The sequence below is a fragment of the Equus przewalskii genome, chromosome 22 (genome assembly GCF_037783145.1).
Source record: "Equus przewalskii isolate Varuska chromosome 22, EquPr2, whole genome shotgun sequence".
NCBI lineage: Eukaryota > Metazoa > Chordata > Mammalia > Perissodactyla > Equidae > Equus > Equus przewalskii.
The window spans coordinates 12,805,430-12,831,141 of record NC_091852.1 but is presented as its reverse complement, the minus strand read 5'-3'; the positions used below and the strand labels follow the sequence as shown (position 1 = coordinate 12,831,141).

Here is a 25,712-nt window from a genome sequence, read left to right as displayed (position 1 = left end):
TATGTAAAGGACTTAGCACAGTGCCTGACAGGCACGTGGTTGCCATTTATTTACCTCTCTAGCACCACCACCACTACCATTCTATTTTGTGGAATGTTAATTAACATGTCCAGTGTCAATAGCATGTTATTTTTGCTTTAAGTAATTCAAAATCTTAAGATGAAGAGATTCCTATAACAACAGGAAGGAACCAGGTTAGAGATGCCAGAAAAACTGGTGAGATAACCAGATGAACTATCCATCTACGTTCCATTCTCATAGAACTTCTACTTTGATGCTTTTAGGGATCACATTCTGTTTGCTAGTTTCCAAAGGATATGATTAATTTTTAGAATGGCAGTTTAGCTGTGGTATGGAGAAGGGGTCAGAGGGGACAAGAGCAGTTAGGGGACTCTTAAATTGAGAAGTCACGGTGACATGAACTAAGGTAATGGAAGTGTGGGTGGAGAGAAATGAACAGTTTTGAGAGATATATAAGGTGCGGTATAAACAGTGATTGGAAATGGGTGATGAGGGATTTTTGAAAATCAAAAATGAAAGTTAGGATTGCTTTTTTCAATTACCATAAATTTTCTCATACATTTTTCATCATTTTATAGTTTTTCCAAACTAAAATCACTAGTGGATAAGATTTTTTTTTTATGTTTTACTAATTGCAGTGTTTTATAATGTTTATTAGTTCCAACGGGAGTTTTGTATTATGTTATTTAATTTTATCCTTACAATAGTCCTTAGAAGGTGGATCATTTAAACCGTTTTACAAATTAACTCAAATAATTTTTAGACGTTTATACAGTTGGCACAGTTGGAACTTGAATATCAGTCTTCTCACTTGGTTTTTTTTTTTTTTTTTTTTTTTTTTTTAAGATTATGATAGTTTACAACCTTGTGAAATTTCAGTTGTACATTATCGTTAGTCATGTTGTGGGTACACCACTTCACCCTTTGTGCCCTCCCCCCACCCCCCCCCCCTTTCCGCTGGTAACCACCGATCAGTTCTTCTTGTCTATATGTTAACTTCCACCTATGAGTGGAGTCATATAGAGTTGGTCTTTCTCTGTCTGGCTTATTTCGCTTAACATAATACCCTCAAGGTCCATCCATGTTGATGCGAATGGGATGATTTTGTTCTTTTTTATGGCTGAGTAGTATTCCATTGTGTATATATACCATATCTTCCTTATCCAGTCATCAGTTGCTGGGCACTTAGATTGGTTCCACGTCTTGGCTATTGTAAATAATGCTGCGATGAACATAGGGGTGCATGGGACTCTTGGAATTGCTGAGTTCAGGTTCTTAGGATAGATACCCAGTAGTGGGATGGCTGGATCATAAGGTATGTCTATTTTTAACTTTTTGGGAAATCTCCATACTGTTTTCCATAGTGGCTGAACCAGTTTGCATTCCCACCAACAGTGTATGAGGGTTCCTTTTTCTCCACAACCTTTCCAACATTTGTCATGCTTGGTTTTGGATATTTTTGCCAATCTAACCGGTGTAAGGTGATAGCTTAGTGTAGTTTTGATTTGCATTTCCCTGGTGATTAGTGATGATGAGCATCTTTTCATGTGTCTGTTGGCCATCCTTATATCTTATTTGGAGAAATGTCTGTTCATGTCCTCTGTCCATTTTTTGATCGGGTTGTTTGATTTTTTGTTGTTGAGCTGTGTGAGTTCTTTATATATTATGGAGATTAACCTTTTGTCGGATAAGTAGCTTGTAAATATTTTTTCCCAAATAGTGGGCTGTTTTTTTGTTTCAATCCTGTTTTCCCTTGCCTTGAAGAAACTCTTTAGTCTGATGAAGTCCCATTTGTTTATTCTTTCTATTGTTTCCCTCATCTGAGGAGTTAGGTGTCCGAAAAGATTCTATTGAAAGTGATGTCAAAGAGTGTACTGCCTATATTCTCTTCTAGAAGACTTACTGTTTCAGGCCTAATCTTTAGGTCTTTGATCCATTTTGAGTTTATTTTTGTGAATGGTGAAAAAGAATGGTCAATTTTTAATCTTTTACATGTGGCTGTCTAGTTTTCCCAGCCCCATTTGTTAAAGAGACTTTCTTTTCTCCATTGTAGGCCCTCTCTTCTCACTTGTTTTGACGGAGGTATTTCAAAAGCATTTTGTATAGCGTTTGGAATCATTAAATAGAATTTTTTGGCATATTATTCTGGAACATTTAAAAATTTACTGCATTTTTTTTATTACAGGGGATTGAGCATAGAGTTTCTACTCTAAATGAAGGACATTCAGCCCAGATTTGTACTGTACAGTTGGATAAAGCCAAGCTACATTTAAAATTACTTGACTATCTTAATCATGACTGGAAAAGTGAATATCATATAAAATCTAATCAACAAGATATTAGTTTCATCAATTTTACCTGTGTTACAGAATTAGAAAAGACTGATTTAGATATTGCTGTCCATGTGACTTATAATACTGGCCAGACAGTTGTGGCATTTCATAGTCCTTATTGGATGGTCAATAAAACTGGTCGAATGTTGCAGTATAAAGCAGATGGAATTCATCGAAAGCATCCACCTAATTATAAAAAGCCAGTTCTCTTTTCTTTTCAGCCAAAGCACTTTTTTAATAACAATAAGGTATGTAAGGTTTTTTTAACTTTCATTTTTCTTTAGCTGTTTATCACTTTTTTAGTTTTTAGAGTTTTGAAGAATAAAATATTATGAAACAGGTAGAAATAACATTTATTAAATATTTGAGGCTAAAAAGATTAGAATTTAGTATTGGGAAAGGTTTAGTGCATTAACAGTATAATGCTAGTTTATTCTCAAAAGCAAAAGCTTATCAATTTATGTAGAAAGGTTTAAAGGTACCTAAATTGTAATATATTTGAAATATTTTTTCCTAGGTTCAGCTTATGGTAACTGATAGTGAATTGTCAGATCAGTTTTCAATTGATACTGTTGGTAGTCATGGAGCTGTCAAATGTAAAGGCCTGAAAATGGAATATCAAGTGAGTTCCTTCTATGCTCATCAAGAAACTTTTATTAATCTGTGTCTATTGACTACTTAATTTTTATAAGGATGTTATGAGAATGTAACAGTTTTTCAAGTGTTAATATTTTTTTCCTTAGGTTGGTGTCACTATATACCTCAGCAGTTTTAACATTACTAGAATTGTGACATTTACCCCTTTTTATATGATTGAAAATAAAAGCAAATATCGGATATCAGTGGCTGAAGAGGGAAATGATAAATGGTTCTCTCTTGATGTAGAGCAGGTGGGTAGATGAATTTCAAAAATGTACCTCTTTAGATTTTCATTTTTCCTTGAAGGTAGGTACCTGAAATCACTATGTAATGTTTTAATTCCTCCCTCCCCTATTTTGTTTCAGTTCCAGGCTCTAGATATTTAGTTATTAAAAAACAGACCTTGCCATCTAAGAATGCATTGCTTGATAAGGAAAGTAGACATTTAACAATGAGTAACCACATGAGGTTAAATACAACAGTAGAAGACTAGATAAGGTATAAATGCAGCAAAAAGAAGGAAATGATTTATTGTCTGGGAAGCTGTTAGGAACGCCTTTACAGTGTGGGTTAAAGCCAGTTATTTTAAGAAGGTGCTAGTGATTCAGGAGTGAAATTTTGATTCTATTCCATCTTCAGCTATTAGACCTGTGGATAAGAGCATTCTGAAAGACTGCCTGAGATTGATAGAATATTTTACTTTTGAATAAATTTTGCTGTAAATATGTTAGGATTGTAAGAGAAGCATTTGCTATTTTTATTCACTATACCTTCTTACTTTTAAACCATTCTTCTGGGATCATTCTTCTTGACGAACATCCTTTACAATTTCCTTCAGAGCAGATTTTGGAAGTAAAGACCATCAGTTTGTGTTTATCCCTACAAATTTTTATCACCATCTTTCTTTTATGATAATTTTTCTTGATAATCAATTCTATTTTTTATCAACATGTAGATTCTACTTCACTGTGTTCTGGCTTCCATTTTTGTTGAAAATTCTGCTGTGATTCTGTCATTTCTTTGGAGGTCATCTTTCTTTTCTCCTTACCTGCCTCATGGTCCTCTCCTGTCTTTGATGTTACACAGTCACCCTACTCTGTGTCTACACAGGATTCCTTTTATATATGCTTCTTGAGATGCTTTACTGCTAGTGTTGGAAGAGATTTAAGTCTAAGTGTACTCTGATGGGTTTATTAAAATCATAAAGGTCTTTATGATACAGTCTTTTTTCAATATGTTACGTATGTTTTAGTGTATCCCCTTTTGGCCTGAGGATGCTTCTAATAAACTTCTGATTCAAGTTGAAAAAAATGAAGGCCCTCCCAAAAAAATACATTTTAAGAAGCAAGAAAATTGTATTTTATTGCGTCTAGATAATAAGGTACGTGATTTGTGTGTGTGTGTGATTAGAGAAGCTAATATATACTTACTAATATTTTATTCTTTTGTATCAAAATTGTCTCTGATTTTTTTTTCCTTTCATCATAAATGAACAAACATCTCTTTTTGTAAAGGGGAAAAGTACTAAAAGGAAACTGAGGCATAAAACAATTAAATTGTTATACAGAAAATTTGTCGGAGTACCTAGAATACTAGAATATACCACATCTGGAATTTGATCTATCTGTATCCAATAATTGAGATTCATGGTTTCCCAGACATGCAGTATAAAATCCTGAATTGCTTTCTAAGTCATCAAAAGAAAGTATTGTTAGGAATAGTTTTATTATTAAATGTTATTAGTATTCTTTGGAAAATGATCAAAGAGAATATTTCCTTTTCCTTTCTTCTAGCTTGGAGGTATTATAGCAGAAGTTAACTTGGCTGAGAATTCTACAGTTATTAAATTTTTGGATTATCATGATGGAGCAGCTACATTCCTGTTAATAAATCACACCAAGAATGACATTGTTCAGTACATGCAAAGGTAAGAAGATGATCACAAATACGATATTTCCTGATTTTAGCAGAGTCTAGGTGATGAGACATTGACTTTATGATGATTTCTTAAGAATATAAACACTGATAATGGCATTGTGGCTATGTAAAACAAGGTCCTCATTTTTTTTAAAAAAGTATACTGGGGCCAGCCCCACTGTTCAGTTTGCACGTTCTGCTTCAGCAGCCCAGGGTTCACAGGTTCGAATCCTAGGTGCAGACCTACACATTGCTCATCAAGCCATGCTGTGGCAGCATCACACCTACAAAATAGAGGAAGATTGGCACAGAACTCCTCCTTGCGTATCAATTCTCTCATCTTCAAAGATGTTGAAAGAGAGGAAAGCCTGTTTTTTAGGATTATCTGTATTACAAAAATAATAAACTGGTTGATTAAAACTGGCAAAAACGGAGTGACATCAGTGACATGCAGAGTGAGCTCACCCAGGACTCTCTCCCCTCCAAGTTACAACCAAAAGGAACAACTGAATTCCAACCAAAAGAATCCTAATAACACAGAGATCATCAGAGACCCACAGGAGCCAAATGACAGAGGGCGGAGAGGCTGCAGCCACCCTCGGAGGAGCTTGAACAGGGTAAGAGAGAACTTCGCTCCCTCCCCTGGAGGCTGGGATCACTGCCGCGGGTGAGGGAAGGAGCAGGGGAGGGATCGTGTTTCGACGGCATCATGCAGGACTCCCAAAGACCTGTGCAGTGGAAGCCCTTTAACAATGGAAAGCTTTCTCATGGGGGCACCCCATCAAGCCAGGGCCCCAGGAAACCAGAGAGCGAGAGCTGATCAGAATCCAGGTCTGTGCACGAGAGAAAGTGCCCCTCCTCCCCGAATCCACGCTGCACGCTGCTATTGCGGCTGAAGGCAGAGGGCTCAGAATATGGGGCTCTTGACCCCTATCTAGTGGGGACAGGCTCTAACTGCAACCGAATAACAGCATTATGTGCAAAAACTGCTCTTCTACCATCCAGCAAATATAAAAGCTCCAGTCCAAAAGGAAAACAATAAAAACACAGAATTATGTCTTGAGGACTTGGAAATAGGTAAACTAAGTGAAAGTGAGTTCAGAATAGCTGTCATCAAAATACTCAGTGAGGTAAAGGGAAATATAGAGAAACAAGTCAACAAGTTCTGCAGTTACTTCACAAAAGAGGTTGAAACTATAAAGAAGAATCAATCAGAAATACTAGAGATGAAAAATACAATGGATCAGATAAAACAGAATACGGATTCCCTGAATGCCCGTGTAGACACCAGAGAGGAGCAAATTATCATAATCGAAGATTGACAGGTTGAATGCCTCCAGACAGAGGAAGAAAGAGAACTAAGAATTAAAAAAACTGAAGAAGATCTCCGAGAAATAGCTGACTCAATGAGAAAATGCAACTTAACAATCATCGGAATTCCTGAGGGCGTGGAAAAGGAAAATGGAGCAGAAAGTGTGCTCAATGACATAATAGCAGAGATCTTCCCAAAACTAGGGATTGAGCAAGAAGTGTGTGTGGAGGAAGCTTTCAGATCTCCTAGATTTGTCAATGTAAAAAGACCTACTCCAAGGCATATATAGTATAAATGGCAAAAATGAATGACAAAGAAAGAATACTCAGGGCAGCAAGGCAGAAGAAAATAACCTACAAAGGACCCCTATCAGGCTTTCAGTGGATTTCTCTATGGAAACCTTACAAGCTAGGAGAAATTGCAATGACATATTCAAAACTTTAAAGGATAAAAATCTTCAGCCAACAATACTCTATCCAGCAAACATATCCTTCAGGTATGAGGGAGAAATTAAATCCTTTCCAGACAAACAAAAGCTAAGGGACTTGGTAGCCACAAGACCTCCACTACAAGAAATCCTCAAGAAGGCTCTTATACCTGAAAAAAGAAAAAAAAAAAGGGAGAAAGGGGTCACAAAATACAGAGTAGGGAGACTAATAGATAGAACGAGAATAGGTTAGCAAATAATCAGCTATAGCATTAGGATAAATGGAAGGAAATCACCAAAGCAAAGATAGTTTTATTGCTGTAACCACAAACTCACAACACAAGTTGGAATAAGAGATGAAAATAATAATTTAGGAGGGGAGGAGGTAAGGGATTGAATCAGTTTAGGCTAAGGAAGTAAGAGGACACCAGAAAATGGACTATGTTATGCACGAGGTTCTGAATGCAAACTTCAGGGTAGCCACTAAAGTAAAAAACAGAACAGAGACACAAAACATAAGTAAGGAAAAAGCTAAAAACCCAGCAGAAGAAATTGCAGAAGTCAATAGGTAACCGCTAAAACACACAGGACAAGAAACAAAGGAAACACAGGAAAACCAGAAAATGAACAACAGAATGATAGCATTAAGCCCTCATGCATCAATAATCACCCTCAATGTAAACAAATTGAACTCTCCAATAAAAAGACACAGAGTGGCAAGATGGATGAAAGAACAAGATCCAACAATTTCTTTCCTCCAGGAAACACATCTCAGCTCCAAGGCCAAACACAGGTTCAGAGTGAAGGGATGGAAGACAATACTCTAAGCTAATAGCAAACAAAAGAAAGCAGGTGTTGCAATAGTTATATCAGACAAAACACATTTCAAGATAAGGCAGGTAAAGAGAAACATAGAGGGCCAATACATAATGATCAAAGAGACACTTCATCAAGAAGAAATAGCGCTTATAAATATCTTTGCACCCAACACAGGAGCACCAAAGTTCATAAAGCAACTATTAACAAACCTAAAAGAAGATATCCAAAATAACACAATAATAGTAGGGGGCCTCAACACCCCACTCACATCAATGGACAGATCATCCAAACAGAAAATCAACATGGAAACAGTGGAGCTAAATGAAAAGCTAAAACAGTTGGACTTAATAGACATGTATAGCATGCTTCACCCCAAAACAGCAGAATACGCATTCTTCTCAAGCACGCATGGGACATTCTCAAAGATAGACCATGTATTGGGAAACAAGGCAAGCCTCTACAAATTTAAAAAAGTTGAAATAATAACAAGCATCTTCTCTGATCATAATGCTATAAAGCTAGAAATTAATTACAAGAAAAAAACTGAGAAAGGCATAAAGATGTGGAGACTAAACAAGATGCTATTGAACAAGCAATGGATCATTGAAGAAATTAAAGAAGAAATCAAAAAATACCTGGAGACAAATGAAAATGATAACATGCCATACCAACTCATATAGGATACAGCAAAACCTGTATTAAGAGGGAAATTCATCGCAATACAGGCACATCTTAACAAACAAGAAAAATCCCAAATCAGCAATCTTAAACTATGCCTAACTGAATTAGAGAAAGAAGAACAAACAAAGCCCAAGTCAACAGAAGGAGAGAAATAATAGAAATCAGAGCAGAAATAAATGCTATTGAAACAAAAAAGGCAGTAGAAAGGACCAATGAAACAAAGAGCTGGTTCTTTGAGAAGACAAATAAAATTGATAAACCCCTAGCCAGACTAACAAAGAAAAGAAGAGGGAAAGCTCAAGTAAACAAAATCAGAAATGGAAGAGGAGAAATAACAACACACTCCGTAGAAATACAATGGATTATAAGAGAATACTATGAAAAACTGTATGCCACCAAAGTGGATAACCTAGAGGAAATGGATAAATTCTTGGATTCCTACAATCTCCCAAAGCTTAGTCAAGAAGCAGCAGACAATTTGAACAGACCAATCACAAGGAAAGAGATTGAAACAGCAATGAAAAGCATCCCAAAGAATAAAACCCCAGGACCAGATGGCTTTCCTGGGGAATTCTACCAAACTTTCAGAGAGGATTTAATACCTATCCTTTTCAAGCTTTTCCAAAAAATTAGGGAGGATGGAACACTTCCTAACACATTCTACGAGGCCAACATCACACTGATACCAAATCCTGACAAGGACAGCACGAAAAAGGAGAACTACAGGCCAATATCGCTGATGAACATAGATGCAAAAATTCTCAACAAAATTCTGGCAACCAGAATTCAGCAATTCATCAAAAGGATCATACATCCGGATCAAGTGGGATTCATACCAAGGACACAGGGATGGTTCAACATCTGCAAATCAATCAATGTGATACATCACTTCAACAAACTGAGGAATAAAAACCACATGATCATCTCAATAGATGCAGAGAAAGCATTTGACAAGATCCAACAGCCATTTATCATAAAAACTCTGAACAAAATGGGGATAGAAGGGAATTATCTCAACATAATAAAGGGAATATATGACAAACCCACAGCCAACATCATACTCAATGGGCAAAAACTGAGTGCCATCCCCCTGAAAACAGGAACGAGACAAGGATGCCTTCTATCACCACTCTTATTTAACATAGTACTGGAGGTTTTGGCCAGAGCAATTAGGCAAGAGAAAGGAATAAAAGGAATCGAAATAGGAAGGGAAGAAGTGAAATTCTCGCTTTTTGCAGATGAAATGATCCTATATATAGAAAACCCCAAAGAATCCATTGGAAAACTTTTAGAAATAATCAACAACTGCACCAAAGTTGCAGGGTATAAGATCAATTTACGTAAATCGCTAGCACTTCTATACTCTAATAACAAACTAACAGAAAAAGAACTCAAGAACACAATACCATTCACAATCGCAACAAAAAGAATAAAATACCTCAGGGTGAATTTAACTAAGGAAGTGAAAGACCTATATGACGAAAACTACAAGGCTTTTCTGAAAGAAATGGATGATGACAGAAAGTGATGGAAAGACATTCCATGTACTTGGATTGGAAGAATAAACATAGTTAAAATGTCTGGTCTACCTAAAGCAATCTACAGATTCAATGCCATCCCAATCAGAATCCCAATGACATTCTTTACAGAAATAGAACAAAGAATCCTAGAATTCATATGGGGCAACAAAAGACCCCGAATTGCTAAAGCAATCCTGAGAAAAAAGAACAAAGCTGGAGGCATCACAATCCCTGACTTCAAAACATGCTACAAAGCTACAGTAATCAAAACAGCATGGTACTGGTACAAAAACAGACAAACAGATCAATGGAACAGAATTCAAAGCCCAGAAATAAAACCACACATCTATGGACAGCTAATCCTCGACAAAGGAGCTAAGGGCATACAATGGAGAAAAGAAAGTCTTTTCAACAAATGCTGCTGGGAAAACTGGAAAGCCACATGTAAAAGAATGAAAATTGACCATTCTTTTTCACCATTCACAAAAATAAACTCAAAATGTATCAAAGACCTAAAGGTAAGACCTGAAACCATAAGGCTTCTGGAAGAAAATGTAGGCAGTACACTCTTTGACATCAGTATTAAAAGGACCTTTTCGGACACCATGTCTTCTCAGACAGGGGAAACAATAGAAAGAATAAATAAATGGGACTTCATCAGACAAAAGAGCTTCTTCAAGGCAAAGGAAGACAGTATTGAAACAAAAAAACAACCCACTAACTGGGAAAAAATATTTGCAAGTCATACATCTGACAAGGGGTTAATATCCACAATATATAAAGAACTCACACAACTCAACAACAAAAAATCAAACAACCCAATCAAAAAATGGGCAGGAGACATGAACAGACATTTCACCAAAGAAGATATACGGATGGCCAATAAGCACATGAAAAGATGTTTACCATCACTGATCATCAGGGAAATGCAAATCAAAACTACAGTAAGATATCACCTTACACCCATTAGAATGACAAAAATAACCAAAACAAATAGTAACAAATGTTGGAGAGGTTGTAGAGAAAAAGGAACCCTCATACACTGTTGGTGGGAATGCAAACTGGTGCAGCCACTATGGAAAACAGTATGGAGATTCCTCAAAAAATTAAAAATAGAACTACCATACGATCCAGCCATCCCACTACTGGGTGTCTATCCAAAGAGCTTGAAATCAGCAATTCCAAAAGTCCCATGCACCCCAATGTTCATTGCAGCATTATTCACAATAGCCAAGACGTGGAAGCAACCTAAGTGCCCATCAACAGATGACTGGATAAAGAAGATGTGGTGTCTGTGTGTGTGTGTGTGTGTGTGTGTGTGTATATATATATATATATATATATATATATATGCAGTGGAATACTACTCAGCCATAAAAAAGAACAAAATTGTCCCATTTGCAACAACATGGATGGACCTTGAGGGAACTATGTTAAATGAAATAAGCCAGATAGAGAAGGACAATCTCTGTATGACTCCACTCATATGAGGAATTTAAAAATGCAGACAAAGAGAACAGATTAGTGGCTACTAGGGGAAAGGTGGGGTGGAGGGGGCACAAAGGGTGAAGGGGTGCACTTACAACATGACTGACAGACAATAATGTACAACTGAAATTTCACAAGATTGTAACCTATCATTAACTCAATAAAAATTTTTTTTAAAAAACCTGACAAAAACAAATAGAAATGTTTTCTCATATGCCCTTCAATCCATGTACCTCAAGTAGCTTTTCCCCAACAGTGTTCACAAAATTAAGACCTTCAGAAGATGACTTGAGTGACTGTTTTCTTGATTCTCTCAAGTATACTGCATAGCTGGTAACATTCTGGAAACACAGGAGCTAAGTTAATTCTTTACATACTGTGGATGATGTAGGGCCTCATAGTTTAATCCTCTGACATCTGGTTGAGCCTGACTGAGGCTGAACTAAAGACTTCTCAGTCTTTTCTTTGGCCTTGACCTTGCAATTTTCTTTATAGTACAGTGCAGGAATAAATTGTTTAGAAATGTTATCCATTGCATTGTTATAATTGTAAAAGTAAGGGATAAGGGGAAAACTAGGATGTGATCCTGTGTTGAAATTCTGAAACTTAAAAAAATTACAATCCTCCTGGAAATTTATAAAATAAATAGTCTGCAAGAATGAACACTGGATTTAAACTTAGAATTATTTGAAGAAGTTATTAAAGCAAGAACCTGAAACGTTGGTTTAAAAAAATATTGAATCCAGAGTTCTGTGTGCCAGTGATCCCGAAATCTTTACTCCAGTAGAGACTTCTCTTGAGTTTCACGTTGACACCTCCTCCTAAATATCACGTAAGAACCTAAAGTGGTTCAAAGCTGATCTCATCATTTGCACGGCAAAAACTACTCGTCGCCCGCATCCTCCTCTCAGTGAATGGCAGCGTCATCTACCCCCATCAGCCTAGATCTCCTCTGCCTCACCACAGCATTCACTTAGTTAAACTCTGTTTTTTAAAAATCTTCTCCTCTTCTCTAATCTCTACTGTCATTATCCCAGTTCAGGCTCCCAACATTTCTTGTCTATTTGAATAGACTTTTTGTCTATATGTCTAGTCTTGTCTCTAGTAAATCTTCCATTTGCCACCAGAGGTAGGTTTCCAAAAACACTAAATATAGTCCTCTCTCTCTCATGTTTAAAGTTCTTTAGTGACTTTCCATTTCTTTTAAAACAAAATATGTTTCTAGGCTACCTTTCTAAACATTTATCTTTCTGTTGCCTAACTCTTACTCTATACTTAAGACCAAATGATGTCTTTGTTTCCTGAATGCTGTGGGTCCTTCCATGTGTTTTTACCTTTATAGGTGCTCCTTTCTGATAGAAAAACTCCACTTCCTGTGATCCCTTCCCCCGCCAGCTTAATCTGTACACCTAGTTTTTGACTGCACCTTTGCATATGCAGGTTAAAGCATTTCTCACATCGTGTTGTCATTTTCTTGTGAGTTTAAGACATGTACACCTACAGGGTTAGCATTCTGAGAACTGTGGTTAGTTTTTATTTTCTTTGAATTCCCATTGCCTACCTCAGATATATTTGAGATGAATTTTTTCATAAGGAATATTCTGCAATGAATTAAATAGATTAAAACTTATATTGATTAAAAGCATTTCTAAATATTTTTAAACCAAATTTATTTGATCAACACATTTACATTTGGTATTTTTTCATGGAAAAATAAAGAATACGCATCTTTCGTCTCCTCTGCCTTCCCTTCCCTTGGCTTTTGTTGTTGTTGTTAATATGGTTAATTGTTTCCTTCATATAAAAATAATAGCTATCAATTAATTTTTAAGATTCCAAAGAAAAACTGAAAAGAAAACCATAATCCCTATAATCCCAACACTGTCAACATTTTGATGCATTCTTTTCACACTATTTTACTATTGCTATCTATGTTTTTGATTCTCTTTTTTTTTTTTTTTTTGAGGAAGATTAGCCCTGAGCTAACATCTGCTGCCAATCCTCCTCTTTTTTTTGCTGAGGAAGACTAGACCTGAGCTAACATCCATGCCCATCTTCCTTTACTTTATATGTGGGACACCTACCACACCATGGCGTGCCAAGTGGTGCCATGTCCACACCTGGGATCCGAACCATCAAAACCCTGGGCCACCAAAGTGGAACGTGTGCACTTAACCACTGCACCACCAGGCCAGCCCCTGAATCTCATTTTTAACAGCTATTGTGAGCATGTAAACTTGCGTCAAAAACACAATTTTTAATAAATGCATGATATTCCATCATTTAGATGCACTATAGTTAAATACTCTCATGTTGAGAACTTTGGTTATTTTCGATTTTGTTAGAATCTGTTTATCTTTTAATAAAAATCTTTAACCCATTTGTAATCCTTATAATAAACAAATTTATGATTCCTTGCCATTTTTTTGGTAATAGTTATTTTTTTCTAATGATGATATGGAAAATATACATTCTGTTTCTGTTCTACGTACTTTTTTGTTCTTGAAGATTTTGATGCATTTTAAATTTTGAGTGAAACAGTAGCTGCTAACTTAGCCCTGAAAAATTTGAAATAACTTTTACATTTTCTTCAACCTCTCTTTCCAAGGTCCCAGGTTCTTAGGAATTTGGGACTTTTGACCCAGATTAATATAAAGTGGTTAGTTTTAGAAATATATGTTTAGAGCCAGCCCTGGTGGTCTACTGGTTAAGATTTGGCGTTCTCACCACCAAACCCAGGGTCATTTCCTGGTTGTGGAACCACACCACCCATCTGTCAGTTGTCGTACTGTGGCAGTGGCTCACATAGAGGACTAAAAACTAACAACTAGGATACACAACCATGCACTGAAGCTTTGAAAAAGAAAAATGGTATTCAAGGCTTTCTGTGGTATTTGCATTTTTTGTATAACATATTAATCACAAGTTGATTTATTTGACTAGTTTTGTTGCTTAATATTTCTTACATCCTAGTTCGTAAAATTTTATTTCGAGTCATATCTGACTTGGTTGGAAAAGTCTTTGAGTTAGTTTTTCAGTAAAAGTTTGTTATGCTATTGCTTGTTTGAAAATGTTTTGCTCTTAGAATTTGACATAAAATTTTAAGACATAACCTCTTTTCCTCAAAATTGTGTAGACATTGCTCCATTGTTTTCTGGCATTCAGTATTAGAGACAAGTGTGAGACCAGTGTTATTTTTGTTCCTTTGTGGGTTACTCATTTTCCTAGATGTTTATAGGCAGTTTTCTATTTTCTTAAAATTTAAACATTTTACAAAGGTATGTGTGGGATGATATTCTTTTTTCATTAATTTTGTCTGATAACCAATGAAGTCACTTAATCTGCAGTCAGCTTCTTCTTCCGCTCAGAAAAGGTTTGTAACTTCTCCAATTTTTTTCTTTCTGGTAGTCATTTTGTGAGTTGATTGAATTTCTTAGATTTATATCCCATGTCTTAAGATTTTGAAAAATAATTGAGCTGTATCATTTTGCCAGAGTAAGACTAATACTTAGGGAAGGGTTGCCAATTAAATTCTCTTAGATTTAGTATAGATAACATAAAATAATTGGAATAATTTTCTTTCATAATTAATTTGTATTAAAATGAAAGTTGACAAAGTAGTTTCAAAGACCTGAAAATTTTATTTTCTAAGTAGGACATATTTTCCCTTGAAATAGTCTCACTATTTTCTTAGAAAACTTGTTTTTCATTATTAAGGAAAAAATTCCAGTCTACTCTTAATCAGAAGTATCACAACTTTGAATTAATGGACTCAGTTAATGAAGTATTATTTTGGATTCTTTATATATTCATATACTTGCACTTAATTTAATGCATATTTTTCTATTTATGTCAGTTCTCTCAGTGAAGTAGAAGATTCCCTCCCTCCTGGAAAAGCAGTATTTTATACATGGGCTGATCCAGTGGGCTCTAGAAAGCTGAAGTGGATATGTGGAAAAAGCCATGGTGAAGTAACACAAAAGGATGTATGTATTGGATTGATTATTGTGGTCTTCTCAGAAGCCTTCTTTTTTCCTCTTCAATAGTTTATTTTTGTTTTAAAATCTTTTGAATAAAAATATAAGTAAACTTTTTTCACTACTTGTAAATATCAATAACAATAGGTAGAAAAACAAAACAGTAGCTTTCTGTTTTCTTCTTTCTTTTTTTTAATTGAGGTCACATTGGTTTATAACATTATATAAATTTCAGGTATATATCGTTATGATTCTCGTTCTTTATGGACTGCATCACGTTCACCACCAAAAGTCTGATTTCCATCAGTCACCATGTCTGTGTGCCCCTTTACCCCTTTTGCCCTTGCCCCACCCCTCCCTTCTGGTAACCACCAATCTGTTCTCCCCGTCTGCATTTGTTATGTTCATCTTCTATATGTGAGTGAAGTCATTAGGTAATTGTCTTTCTCCATCTGACTTATTTTGCAAATGGCAAGATTTCATCTTTTTTTGTAGCTTAGTAGCAGCCTTTTTTTTTTTTTTGTAAAGGTCTTCTGTTTCAACCTTGCTAGTTTTAAGGCCTGTTTTGTGTCTACATACTGTTCTAAAACACTGCCAAAGATTTTAAAACCAGTATTCAAACTTTGACTTTAAACATATTCTGGCTAAGTTAAAGAATTCTTATTTTGTCTACATCATTATTTGCTTCTATTATGTTATAAAGGGTAAACTGTGCTTAGAGGTGTGCTTTCAGCATTGACCTCGTAAACAGATACACTCTCTGTGTTGAGACAGTCATCTTAGGTCAATTTAGCTTCTGTGAGGAACATTTAGGGATCCACTAACTAAAAAATTTGTTTCTGGGTGAGAAGCTAGTGTTGGTTTGTGTTTTATAATATTAAAGTTACGTATAAACATTTTCCAGTAACATTTTAAGTGTCTTCCAGAAATTGTCTGATTAATCTTTCAGATTTTTTCTTAACTTGACCCCTATTCCAGTGTCTTTTTTTCTCACCGCTAGTTGTGATTTCTTCCTGTCAATAAGCCAGTGGAGAGGAGAGACTTCTAATTTCATAATTAAGTATGTCTTTACTGTAGGTTGCTTTTCTGAATACATGCTCTGTATTATTTTGTTGAAGACTTTTGCTTGTATTCCTGAGAGAAGTTGGCCCGTAAGTTTCCTATCTTGTAATATCCTCACTAGATTTTGATATTAAGGTCATGACGACTTCTAAAATGTTTTGGGAAGTATGATTTTCCTGTTTTCTAAAAGACTTTACGTAAGATTGGTACGATTTCTTCCTTGAAAGTTTGCTAGAATTCACCAGTGAAGCCAACCCATCTTAGCCTGCGATTGTCTTTGTAGGGAGATTTTAAATTAGGAGTTCTATTTTGTTATTGGATATAGGGCAATTCAGTTTTCTATTTCTGCTTGTGTCATTTTGGTAAAGGTTTTCTAAGATGTTTATTTTCTCTGAATTTTCTAACGTATTGATGTAAGTGTTTTCATGGTATCCATTTTTTTATCTTTGTAATATTTGTAGTGATTCTCTGTTTCATTCCTGGTAGAGATAATTTTTGCCTTCACTCTTTTTTTACTTCATAAGTTTTGCTAAAGATTTATCAGTTTTATTTGTGGGGTTTTTTTTCAGTCAGAAAGTCATCGTTTCACTCATTTGATCTCTTTAATACATTTGTTTTCATTTTCACCAATTTCTGCTCTAATCTATGTTCTTTTATTTTTTATGGTTTTAATTTGATAATTTTCTTCTAAATTCTTGAGATAGATACTGTCTTAGTCTGCTTGGGCTGCCATAACGAAATACCTTAAACTGGATGGCTTAAATAGCAGAAATTTATTTCTCACAGTTCTGGAGGCTGACAGCCTGGGATTAGAGTGCCGGCATGGTAGGTTCTGGTGAACCTGGTGAGGACTCTCTTCCTGGCTTGCGGATGATTGCCTTCTTGCTATGTCCTCACATGGCAGGGAGAAAATGAGTAAGCTCTCTGGTCTCTCTTATAAGGATACTTATCCTTTTGGTTCGGTCCCTCCCTTACAACATCATTTAACCTTTGCTACCTCCATAAAGGCCTTATGTCCAAATACAGTGACATTGGAGGTTGGGAGTTCAACGTATGAATTTGGGGGCACACAACAATTCATAGCAAATACTGATATCATTCTTTTTCAAAATTTCTTCACTTCTTATTTGAAGTCACTTAAAGTTAACAAATTTCCCTTCAAAACCAGCATTAGTTGTCTCTCACAACTTTTGGTATGTTCTATTTATTATCCTTTAATTCAGAATTTTTCTAAATTTCATTATGATTTATTTTTTATATTTTGGCTTCATGGTTACTTAGGTTATTACTTACTTTTCAAAAACATGGGAATTTTCTAGTTACGTTTGTTGATTTCTTTTTTTTTAAAGATTGGCACCTGAGCTAACAACTGTTGCCAATCTTTTTTTTTTTTTCTGCTTTATCTCCCCAAATCCCCCTGGTACATAGTTGTATATCCTAGTTGCAGGTCCTTCTAGTTGTAGCATGTGGAACGCTGCCTCAACGTGGCCTGACGAGCAGTGCCATGTCTGTGCCCAGGATCCAAACCAGCAAAACCCTGGGCTGCTGCAGCAGAGTGCAAGAACTTAACCACTCGACCATGGGGCCGGCCCCTATTTGTTGATTTCTCACTAAATTCCACTGCAATCTGAGAACATACTCTGATTCAGTCCTTTCAAATCTGTTGAGAGTGACTTTGTGGGTCAACATGTGGTCAGTGTTTGTAAATATTTCATGTGTATTTGAAAAGAATATGTATTCTGTAGTTGTTGGTTACAATGTTCTACGTATGTCAGTTTGTTCAAGTTTGTTAATTGTGTTGTTTAAATCATCTGTCGTTAATTTTTTTGTTTGCTTGTTCTGTTCTTGTGAGAGTTGTGTTTAAAGTCTCCCAATATAATCATGGATTTATACATTTCCCTTTTGGTTTTGTTAATTTTGGCTTGAAACTATGTGATTAGGTAGATACAAATTTATAATTGTTGTATTTTCCTGGTAGATTGATCCTTTCATTAGTATATAATATTGCAGTGCCCAACACAGTATCTTTTTAAGCTCAAACATTCAGACTCACAAAACTACCATAGACCACAGTTTGCAGCTGCCTACTTGGGAGGAGACAGGCCAGGAAACACAGCATGCCAGCAGGGAGCATCAGACATTTCACATAGCAGTTTAGGAGGTATTCTCTTTAGTCACCTCAAATGACAGCTTTGTTCTGAGGAAACAAGGCTCATTGGGATGTATATGAGCCACCTTGACCTAAGAAGCCCTACTCCACAATAGCAGATATCTCTTGTTATCAGCCCATGAGCATAGCTTACAGGTTTTCTGCAAGGGATGTATAAGCCTCATCACCTTAAGAGAAGCCTAATGCTGTAGCTTCCTACCATGTTACAACATGCATTCTTGACTTATTAAAACCTGCTGTAAATTAGTACTTGTACCATTTTTTCAGTAATGGAAGGACTTTAGAACTCCTTAACTCTATTTATCCCCTTCCATCTTACGTACTATTGTTATATGTTTTATTTCTAAATATACGTCATGGGGTTCTAAATATGGGGTTAAATCCCATAAGAAGTACTCTTACTGTTTTCCGCCATTAATATTCTGTTTAAATTAAACCACTGTTTCTCCTTTTTGCCACTTTTCATTCCTGCCTGCATCTCCATGTTTCCATTTGGGTTCGTTTTTCTTCTCTTGAAGTATTTTTCTAGCATGAGTCTACAGTTGATAAGTTCTCTATCAGTTTCATTTGTCGGGAAATATCTTTATTTCATCCTGTTTTTGTGGGGTACTTTTGCTGGATGTCAAATTTCAGATTTGGCACTTCTCTTTTTCTTTTCACCTTAGGACTCCACCATTACATAAATGTTAGACCTTTTCACCATGTCACTTATAACTTTTTTTTTTTTAAAGATTTTATTTTTTTCCTTTTTCTCCCCAAAGCCCCCTGGTACATAGTTGTATATTCTTCATTGTGGGTCCTTCTAGTTGTGGCATGTGGGACGCTGCCTCAGCGTGGCTTGGTGAGCAGTGCCATGTCCGCGCCCAGGATTTGAACCAATGAAACACTGGGCTGCCTGCAGCGGAGCGCACAAATTTAACCACTTGGCCATGGGGCCAGCCCCTTTCACATATAACTTTTATGTGGTGTTCTACATTGTTTCATACTTTTTTCTTCATCATTCAGTACAGATATTTTCTTCTGACTTACCTTTTACCATACTTCTCTTGCTATATCTGATCTGCTCTTAAAATCATCCATTGGGTTCTTAATTTTAATTATTGAAATTATCAGTTTTAGAATTTCTGTCACAGAAATTTTTATTCCAAAATTCTTGTTACATAATTCTTCCAATGTATTAATCACAGCTACTTTAAAGCCTATCTGACCATTCCAATATTTAGATCTCTTGTGGATATTTTTATATTTTCTCTTTTTTTCTTACTTTTCACTCATATCCATTCTTTATCCATGTTTATTTTTGCCCACGTGCTGGACGTAGTATATGAAAATTTTTAGAGATAATTTAAGGGTCTGTATGATGTTCTCTATCTCTTGAGAAGATATGGTTTTGCCCTTGTCAGGCAGATAGTCTAGGGGGAGATTACCTCAATCAAAATGGGCATTGAAATGATTTGAATCTGGTCTTGAATCCTTGTGAGTACTAGACTACTTCCAGTCTACCCTAGTACCTAGAGGATAGCCCCTTGGGGACTCAGCTGAAAGCCTGAGCTGTTGACCCCTTCTTTTTGGTACGCCCTGCACTCCCAATTTTGGTCCTTCCATTCCCATGAAACTACCCAGTATTTTTCTCATTTTCTTAACCTCTCAGTGTCTGCTTCTGCTTTTAGAATTGACATTCGGCATTTGGAGAAAGTGCCTCCAAATACGAAGTTCACTTTTATTGGCTTTCTCTCTCTCTCAGATCTTGACCCCATTACTTCTCACTGCATTGGCAGCCTTTTTATCTTTTCAAGCACATGTTTTCCCTTTTATATTTTGTCCAGCTGTAGTTCTTAGCAAAAGGGTTGGTCTAAGACCAACTCGTCGTCATCTCCCACAGCAGAAACTCATAGTGTCTTTCTAAAATTAATCTTATTAGCATATGGCATTTTGTTTATTGATTTTATATTCAGAAAACTCACTGAATTCTCTTATTAGGTTTTGATTTTCTCTGTGAACAATCATGACACTTAGAAATAATACCTTTTTCAATCCTTTCATCTTTAATTTATTTTTGCCTTACTGGACTGGTTAGGATCTCTACATACTGCTGAGTAAAAGTGCTGTTTACAAACATCTTTGCCTTACTTCTGATCTGAAATGATATACTGTCAATATTTCACCTTTAAGTATGAGCTTTGCCAGAGTTTAGTGTTTGGGGAAGAGGGGGCAGTTTTGGAGAGTTTGATAAAGGGTTAAAGAACTTCTTATCTAGCCTTTGTGTGCTGAAAGTTTTTATTATGACTGGATATTCAATTTTATAAAATGTTTTCTCCCACATAGGTGCTATTTTATTTGCATAGCATCCCTTTTTCGCTTCAGACATCATCTTGGATCCCTTTCTTTTTGCCAGTGTTTAATTCCTCCTGTAAAATTTCCTTTAGTGAGTCTCTGTTGATGATGAAACTTAGTAGTTTTTATTTGTCTTTAGGCATCTTTATTTGGTACACTGTTCTTCACTGAAGGATATTTTTGCTGAATAAGGAATTCTGGGTTCAGCGTTCTTTTCTCATGGCATGTTGATAGTCTTTTTCCATTGTCTTCCAGTGTTGCTCTTGTGGAGTCCAGTGTAGGTGTTTTTTTTAAAAGTGTATTTGAGAAGGCTTCCTATAATTGACCTGACTTTAATTTTTTTATATTCCTGATTATTATATTTATTCAGGAAAAAAGTTTTTATTTTAATATAAAAATCTTATTTAATCTGTTGATTTGTACTTTTGCTTATTTATATCATAATGGTAGTTGAAGTTTATAAAGATAAATCTGAAATCTACTACAAAATATTAGAATGACTTCAGAATTATTTGGAAATAAGTTAGTTTTCTTATTTCTTAATGTAGTTTTAGTGATATCTATTTTATTTTAGAAGGTATTATAAGTAACATGACTGTTTCTAGATATTGATTTGATGTGAAGAACTCCAGTTTTTAATTTCATTGGATTGTACCATGAATGTGTACTGTGTATTAAAATTTCCTGTTAATCAGAGTGGTCACTTAATGAGAAATTCATGGTTGTTAATTATGAAAATTGCTATATTTATCTTGTCGTTGAACCTCAAGACCCTGCTATCAGCACAATGCTTATGTATAAGGGCTTCCTGCAGAATTGATTCTGTGGTAAATATCCGTGCCTTGTAGAGCATGCAACTAAGGTGTCAGATAATTTTTATCATATTAATTCAGCTCCATAAGGAAATATGAATTTCTAACATATAACACATCGATTAGTCTTAGAATAAAGCAGAGAAAATAATACTTTGTGCTACTGATAAGCCTACAAAGGGAGATTATTTAATTAAATTTTATTATGATGTTAAAAGAAAAGAACAATTGACCTGTCTTCTTGATTAATAACTTCATGATAATGGCAGAAGGTAACATCAAATGATTTTAATTATGTAAATTTCCAAGTATTACACAAATATTAATTCATTTAGTTTATTCATCCCTATGAAGGTGGTGCTATCACTATTCTCAATTTTCAAATGTGGAATCTAGATTTCATGTTGTTTGGGACAAAACTCTAATTTTTTATTTTTTGCTGGTTTTGTTTTAGGATATGATGACACCTATAAATTTGGGGAAAAAGACCATTTATTTAGTTTCATTCTTTGAAGGCTTACAGCGCATTATTTTATTCACTGAAGATCCAAGGGTATTTAAAGTGACATATGAAAGTGAGAAAGCAGAGTTAGCAGAGCAAGAAATCGTGCTGGCATTACAAGATGTTGGAATTTCTCTCGTCAACAATTACACAAAGCAAGAAGTAGCCTATATTGGCATTACAAGGTTAGATGCATTAAAATTTGGATAAATTTAAACAATCAATTCTTAGTCATTAAGAATGGTGATTGTAAAACCTAAAATAATTTAGTTTAAATTTTGTGTTTTTACTGTTCATTGATAGTAAAGTAATGCTAATTTAAAAGTGCTTTGAGGGTTTTTTTTTGCCTTTTGAGATAAAGATATATAAAAAAATCAAATTTATAAATTCCTCTTTATGTTGATTCTCCCAGCTCTCTAAAAAGTTAGATTTATTCAACTTATCAAAAGTATACTTTATTTAACATGTCATAGGGCAATGTTTAACTGTCAGTTACCAACTACTAGGGCAGGGCAAGGTACACCACAGATGCTCCATAAATAGTTATTGGAGGAATAAAGACAATTACTTTCCAATTTAACCTTGGCACTTCAAGATCTAATAAGGTAATACTGTGTCTATCATTACCCATAAAGGTCATCACCAGTAAAACTCTTTTCTTTCTCTTATGCCCTCAATATTCCTATTCATGAACATGCAAAGTAAACTTAATTTATATATTAGTGCCTAATTTCAGAGCATTTTTGGATTCCAATCTGTTTAACCAAGATACTGTAGTTTTACTCCTTTACTTGAGTTAAACTCCTAAATAAATATATATATTAAAGGTTTATGATATAGATTTAAATTTATTTTTCTGTGTAAATTCATCTAGAAATTCCCCTGACTTCTCATTGAATAGAATCCATGCCATTTAAAACTGTTTTCTTAGAAACTTTTTCTTGTTCTCAAAAATATGTTCATTATTTAAACAAAAAGGTCAAATAGACAACAAATTTTAAGCCTGTTAAACCTGTTATGTGCTATCTCCTATGCTAAATAATGTGAATGCAAAGGAGAATAATACATGGTTCTTCCCTTTCTGTTTACTAATTGAATATAAATTTTAGAAGGTATAAAATAGAATACTTAAATACTTAAACAGAAAAAGTGAAGGTAATTTTAGAATGTGGATAGATTTTTTATTCTCTACTTATGCCTTCCAGCAATTTTTCAGTAAATTAGACTTGTTCCATTCTCTCTCTGTCTTCTAGATTACTATATCATACTTTCTTTCTTTTTCTTTTTTTTTTTTTTGAGGAAGATTAGCCCTGAGCTAACTACTGCCAATCCTCCTCTTTTTGTTGAGGAAGACTGGCCCTGAGCTAACATCCATGCCCATCTTCCTCTACTTTATATGTGGGACGCCTACCACAGCATGGCGTGCCAAGTGGTGCCATGTCCACACCCGGGATCCGAACCAGCGAACCCCGGGCCGCCAAGAAGCAGAACGTGCGAACTTAACCGCTGTGCCACCGGGCTGGCCCCACTTTCTTTCTTTTTAAACTCCCGTTTTCTCTCTCAGCTCACTGCCTTGTATCCCATTACAAAAGAGTTTAATATATTCACTATCTCCGATTCTTTTTACCCATTTTTTCCTTAACCACTCCAAACAGGCTTTTGCTTTTAACATACCATGGAACTGGTCTTGTCAAGATCACCGGAGACCTACATATTGCCAGGTCCGGTGTACAATCACTAGTCCTCATGTTGCTTAAGTTTGTAACACTAACATAGATCCCTCCTTGATACAGTTTCTTTGACCTGACTTCCAGAATACCTCACCATCTTGGTTTTTCTTTCTATCTCAACATTCTCGGTCTCATTTGTTGGTTCCTTGTCTTCTCAACTGTTTAATACTGGGTGCCCTCAGGCTCTTAGACCTTAGTCCTCTTCTCTTCTATGTTTCAGTTTTATGGTTTCAAATACCACGTGCCAAAAATCTATAGAACTGTATCTTTGACCAGACCTCTGTCCTGAACGTTAGACTTTATCCAGCCACCTACACAGAGTCTGATGTCTGAGACGTCTTAAACTTCAACTTCATATGTGTGAAACCAAACTCCTGATCTCCTCCTACCAAAAGCTGCGTCCCCACTGGCGTTAATTACAACTACATCCTTCTAGTTCCCAGGCCAAAAGCTTTGGAGTCATCTTTGCTTCCTCTCTTTATCTCACACCCTGCATCTAATCCATCTAGAAGTTCTGTGCTAGCTCTACCTTCAGAACACACATAGAATTGACACTACCTCACTGTTAACCACCCTAGGCAGAGCCATCACCATTTCTCTCCTGGATTACCGCATTAAACTCCTAACAAGTTTTCCTGCTTCTAGCCTTCATCCTCTTTTTCTTTCCCCCATCCCACCACACAGTGTATTCTTATCAAAGCTTAAGTCAGATCATGTCGCTGATCTCATGATCTTTCAATGATTCCTCATCTCAGAATAAAACTCAGTTTTTACAGTGTCCTATATGGCTTTGCATTATTTGACCTCCCACTGTCTGTCTTAACTTCATCCCCTGCTCCTGATGTGTTCCAGGTCTGCCAGCCTTGTTGCTCTTCCTCATACACTTCAGGTGTGCTCTGCTTTGGAGTCTTTGTTCTAGCTGGTCCCTCCACCTGGAATGTTCTTCTATTGTCTGCTGAATAATTCAGTCACCTCCTTTAAGGTTGCTGAAATCTCACCTTCTAAATGACAGCCCCGTTGAACACTCTGTTTTGATACTGCAACCCCCACCAATTTGCTTATCCAAGTACCCCAGATCCACCTTACCCTGTTAGGATTTTTTTCTTTCAAAAGCATTTTGACCTCCTAATATATTAAAATACACAACTTTATTGTATTTGCTATTTATTATCTGTCACTCCTCAGCTAAAATAAAGCTCCAGATGGCAGAGATGTTCACTTGATAGTATTCCTACCACCAATAGTGCCTGATTAAGATTTTAATTGTGTTGGTTGAATGAATTCATGTTTTTAAACTTGATTCAATTCTACTGAACATTTTGTAATTTATGTAAAACCAGTTAAAATGAAAATTTTTATAAATTTGTACCATGATTTTTGCCCTCATCTATAAGTTCTGATGTGGTTTGGGAGACAAAGCCCAAGAAGAAGGCAAGATGGAAGCCAATGAGTGTTAAACACACTGAGAAGTTAGAGAGAGAATTTAAGGAATATGCTGAATCTTCACCTTCAGAAGATAAGGTTATAGAGTTGGACACTAACATTCCGGTAATATTTTTAAGTACTGATGTGAGGTTTTGATTTTTTTATCTATTGTAATTAGATGAATCACTAGTGAATTTTTAAGGAAAATCTGGTTTCCTTACAAAACAATGAATCCTGTCATGTGTACTTTATATAAAATATTTTAAGGGAATAGTTACCTATATTAAGAACTCAGAATTTCTCTTATGAAACTAATGATCTATTCCTTGGTTAACAAGAAGCCAATAAGTTATTTTATTCATTTATTTTTAAAATTATTTTTATCACTTTATTTTTTAGTAAATTTATATAAAAAGTGATACAACCAAGCTATAAGGACTATATGAATATTCTTGTGACTCTTATGGCTATGGGCTATATAAAGATCTCAGTCTAAACCTAACCAAATATTTAACCTACTATTTTAATTAATATTATTGTTGA

General features: G+C 35.5%; 1 protein-coding gene across 9 annotated transcripts in view; it reads left to right on the top strand.

Moving 5' to 3' along the window:
• The window catches only part of VPS13A (vacuolar protein sorting 13 homolog A), a 233,757-nt gene that overhangs the window by 162,985 nt on the left and 45,060 nt on the right, over window positions 1–25,712 (top strand). For all 9 annotated transcript variants that reach the window (XR_011531544.1, XR_011531547.1, XR_011531546.1 and 6 more), the window contains 8 exons: window positions 2,207–2,602; window positions 2,872–2,976; window positions 3,098–3,244; window positions 4,246–4,374; window positions 4,787–4,920; window positions 15,014–15,143; window positions 21,967–22,199; window positions 25,139–25,292. Coding sequence is in view for 5 of the 9 variants with exons in the window: in XM_070590109.1 (XP_070446210.1) it covers window positions 2,207–2,602; window positions 2,872–2,976; window positions 3,098–3,244; window positions 4,246–4,374; window positions 4,787–4,920; window positions 15,014–15,143; window positions 21,967–22,199; window positions 25,139–25,292 (1,428 nt within the window). In the remaining 4 variants the exon portion in view is untranslated. The remainder of the gene's footprint in view (window positions 1–2,206; window positions 2,603–2,871; window positions 2,977–3,097; window positions 3,245–4,245; window positions 4,375–4,786; window positions 4,921–15,013; window positions 15,144–21,966; window positions 22,200–25,138; window positions 25,293–25,712) is intronic.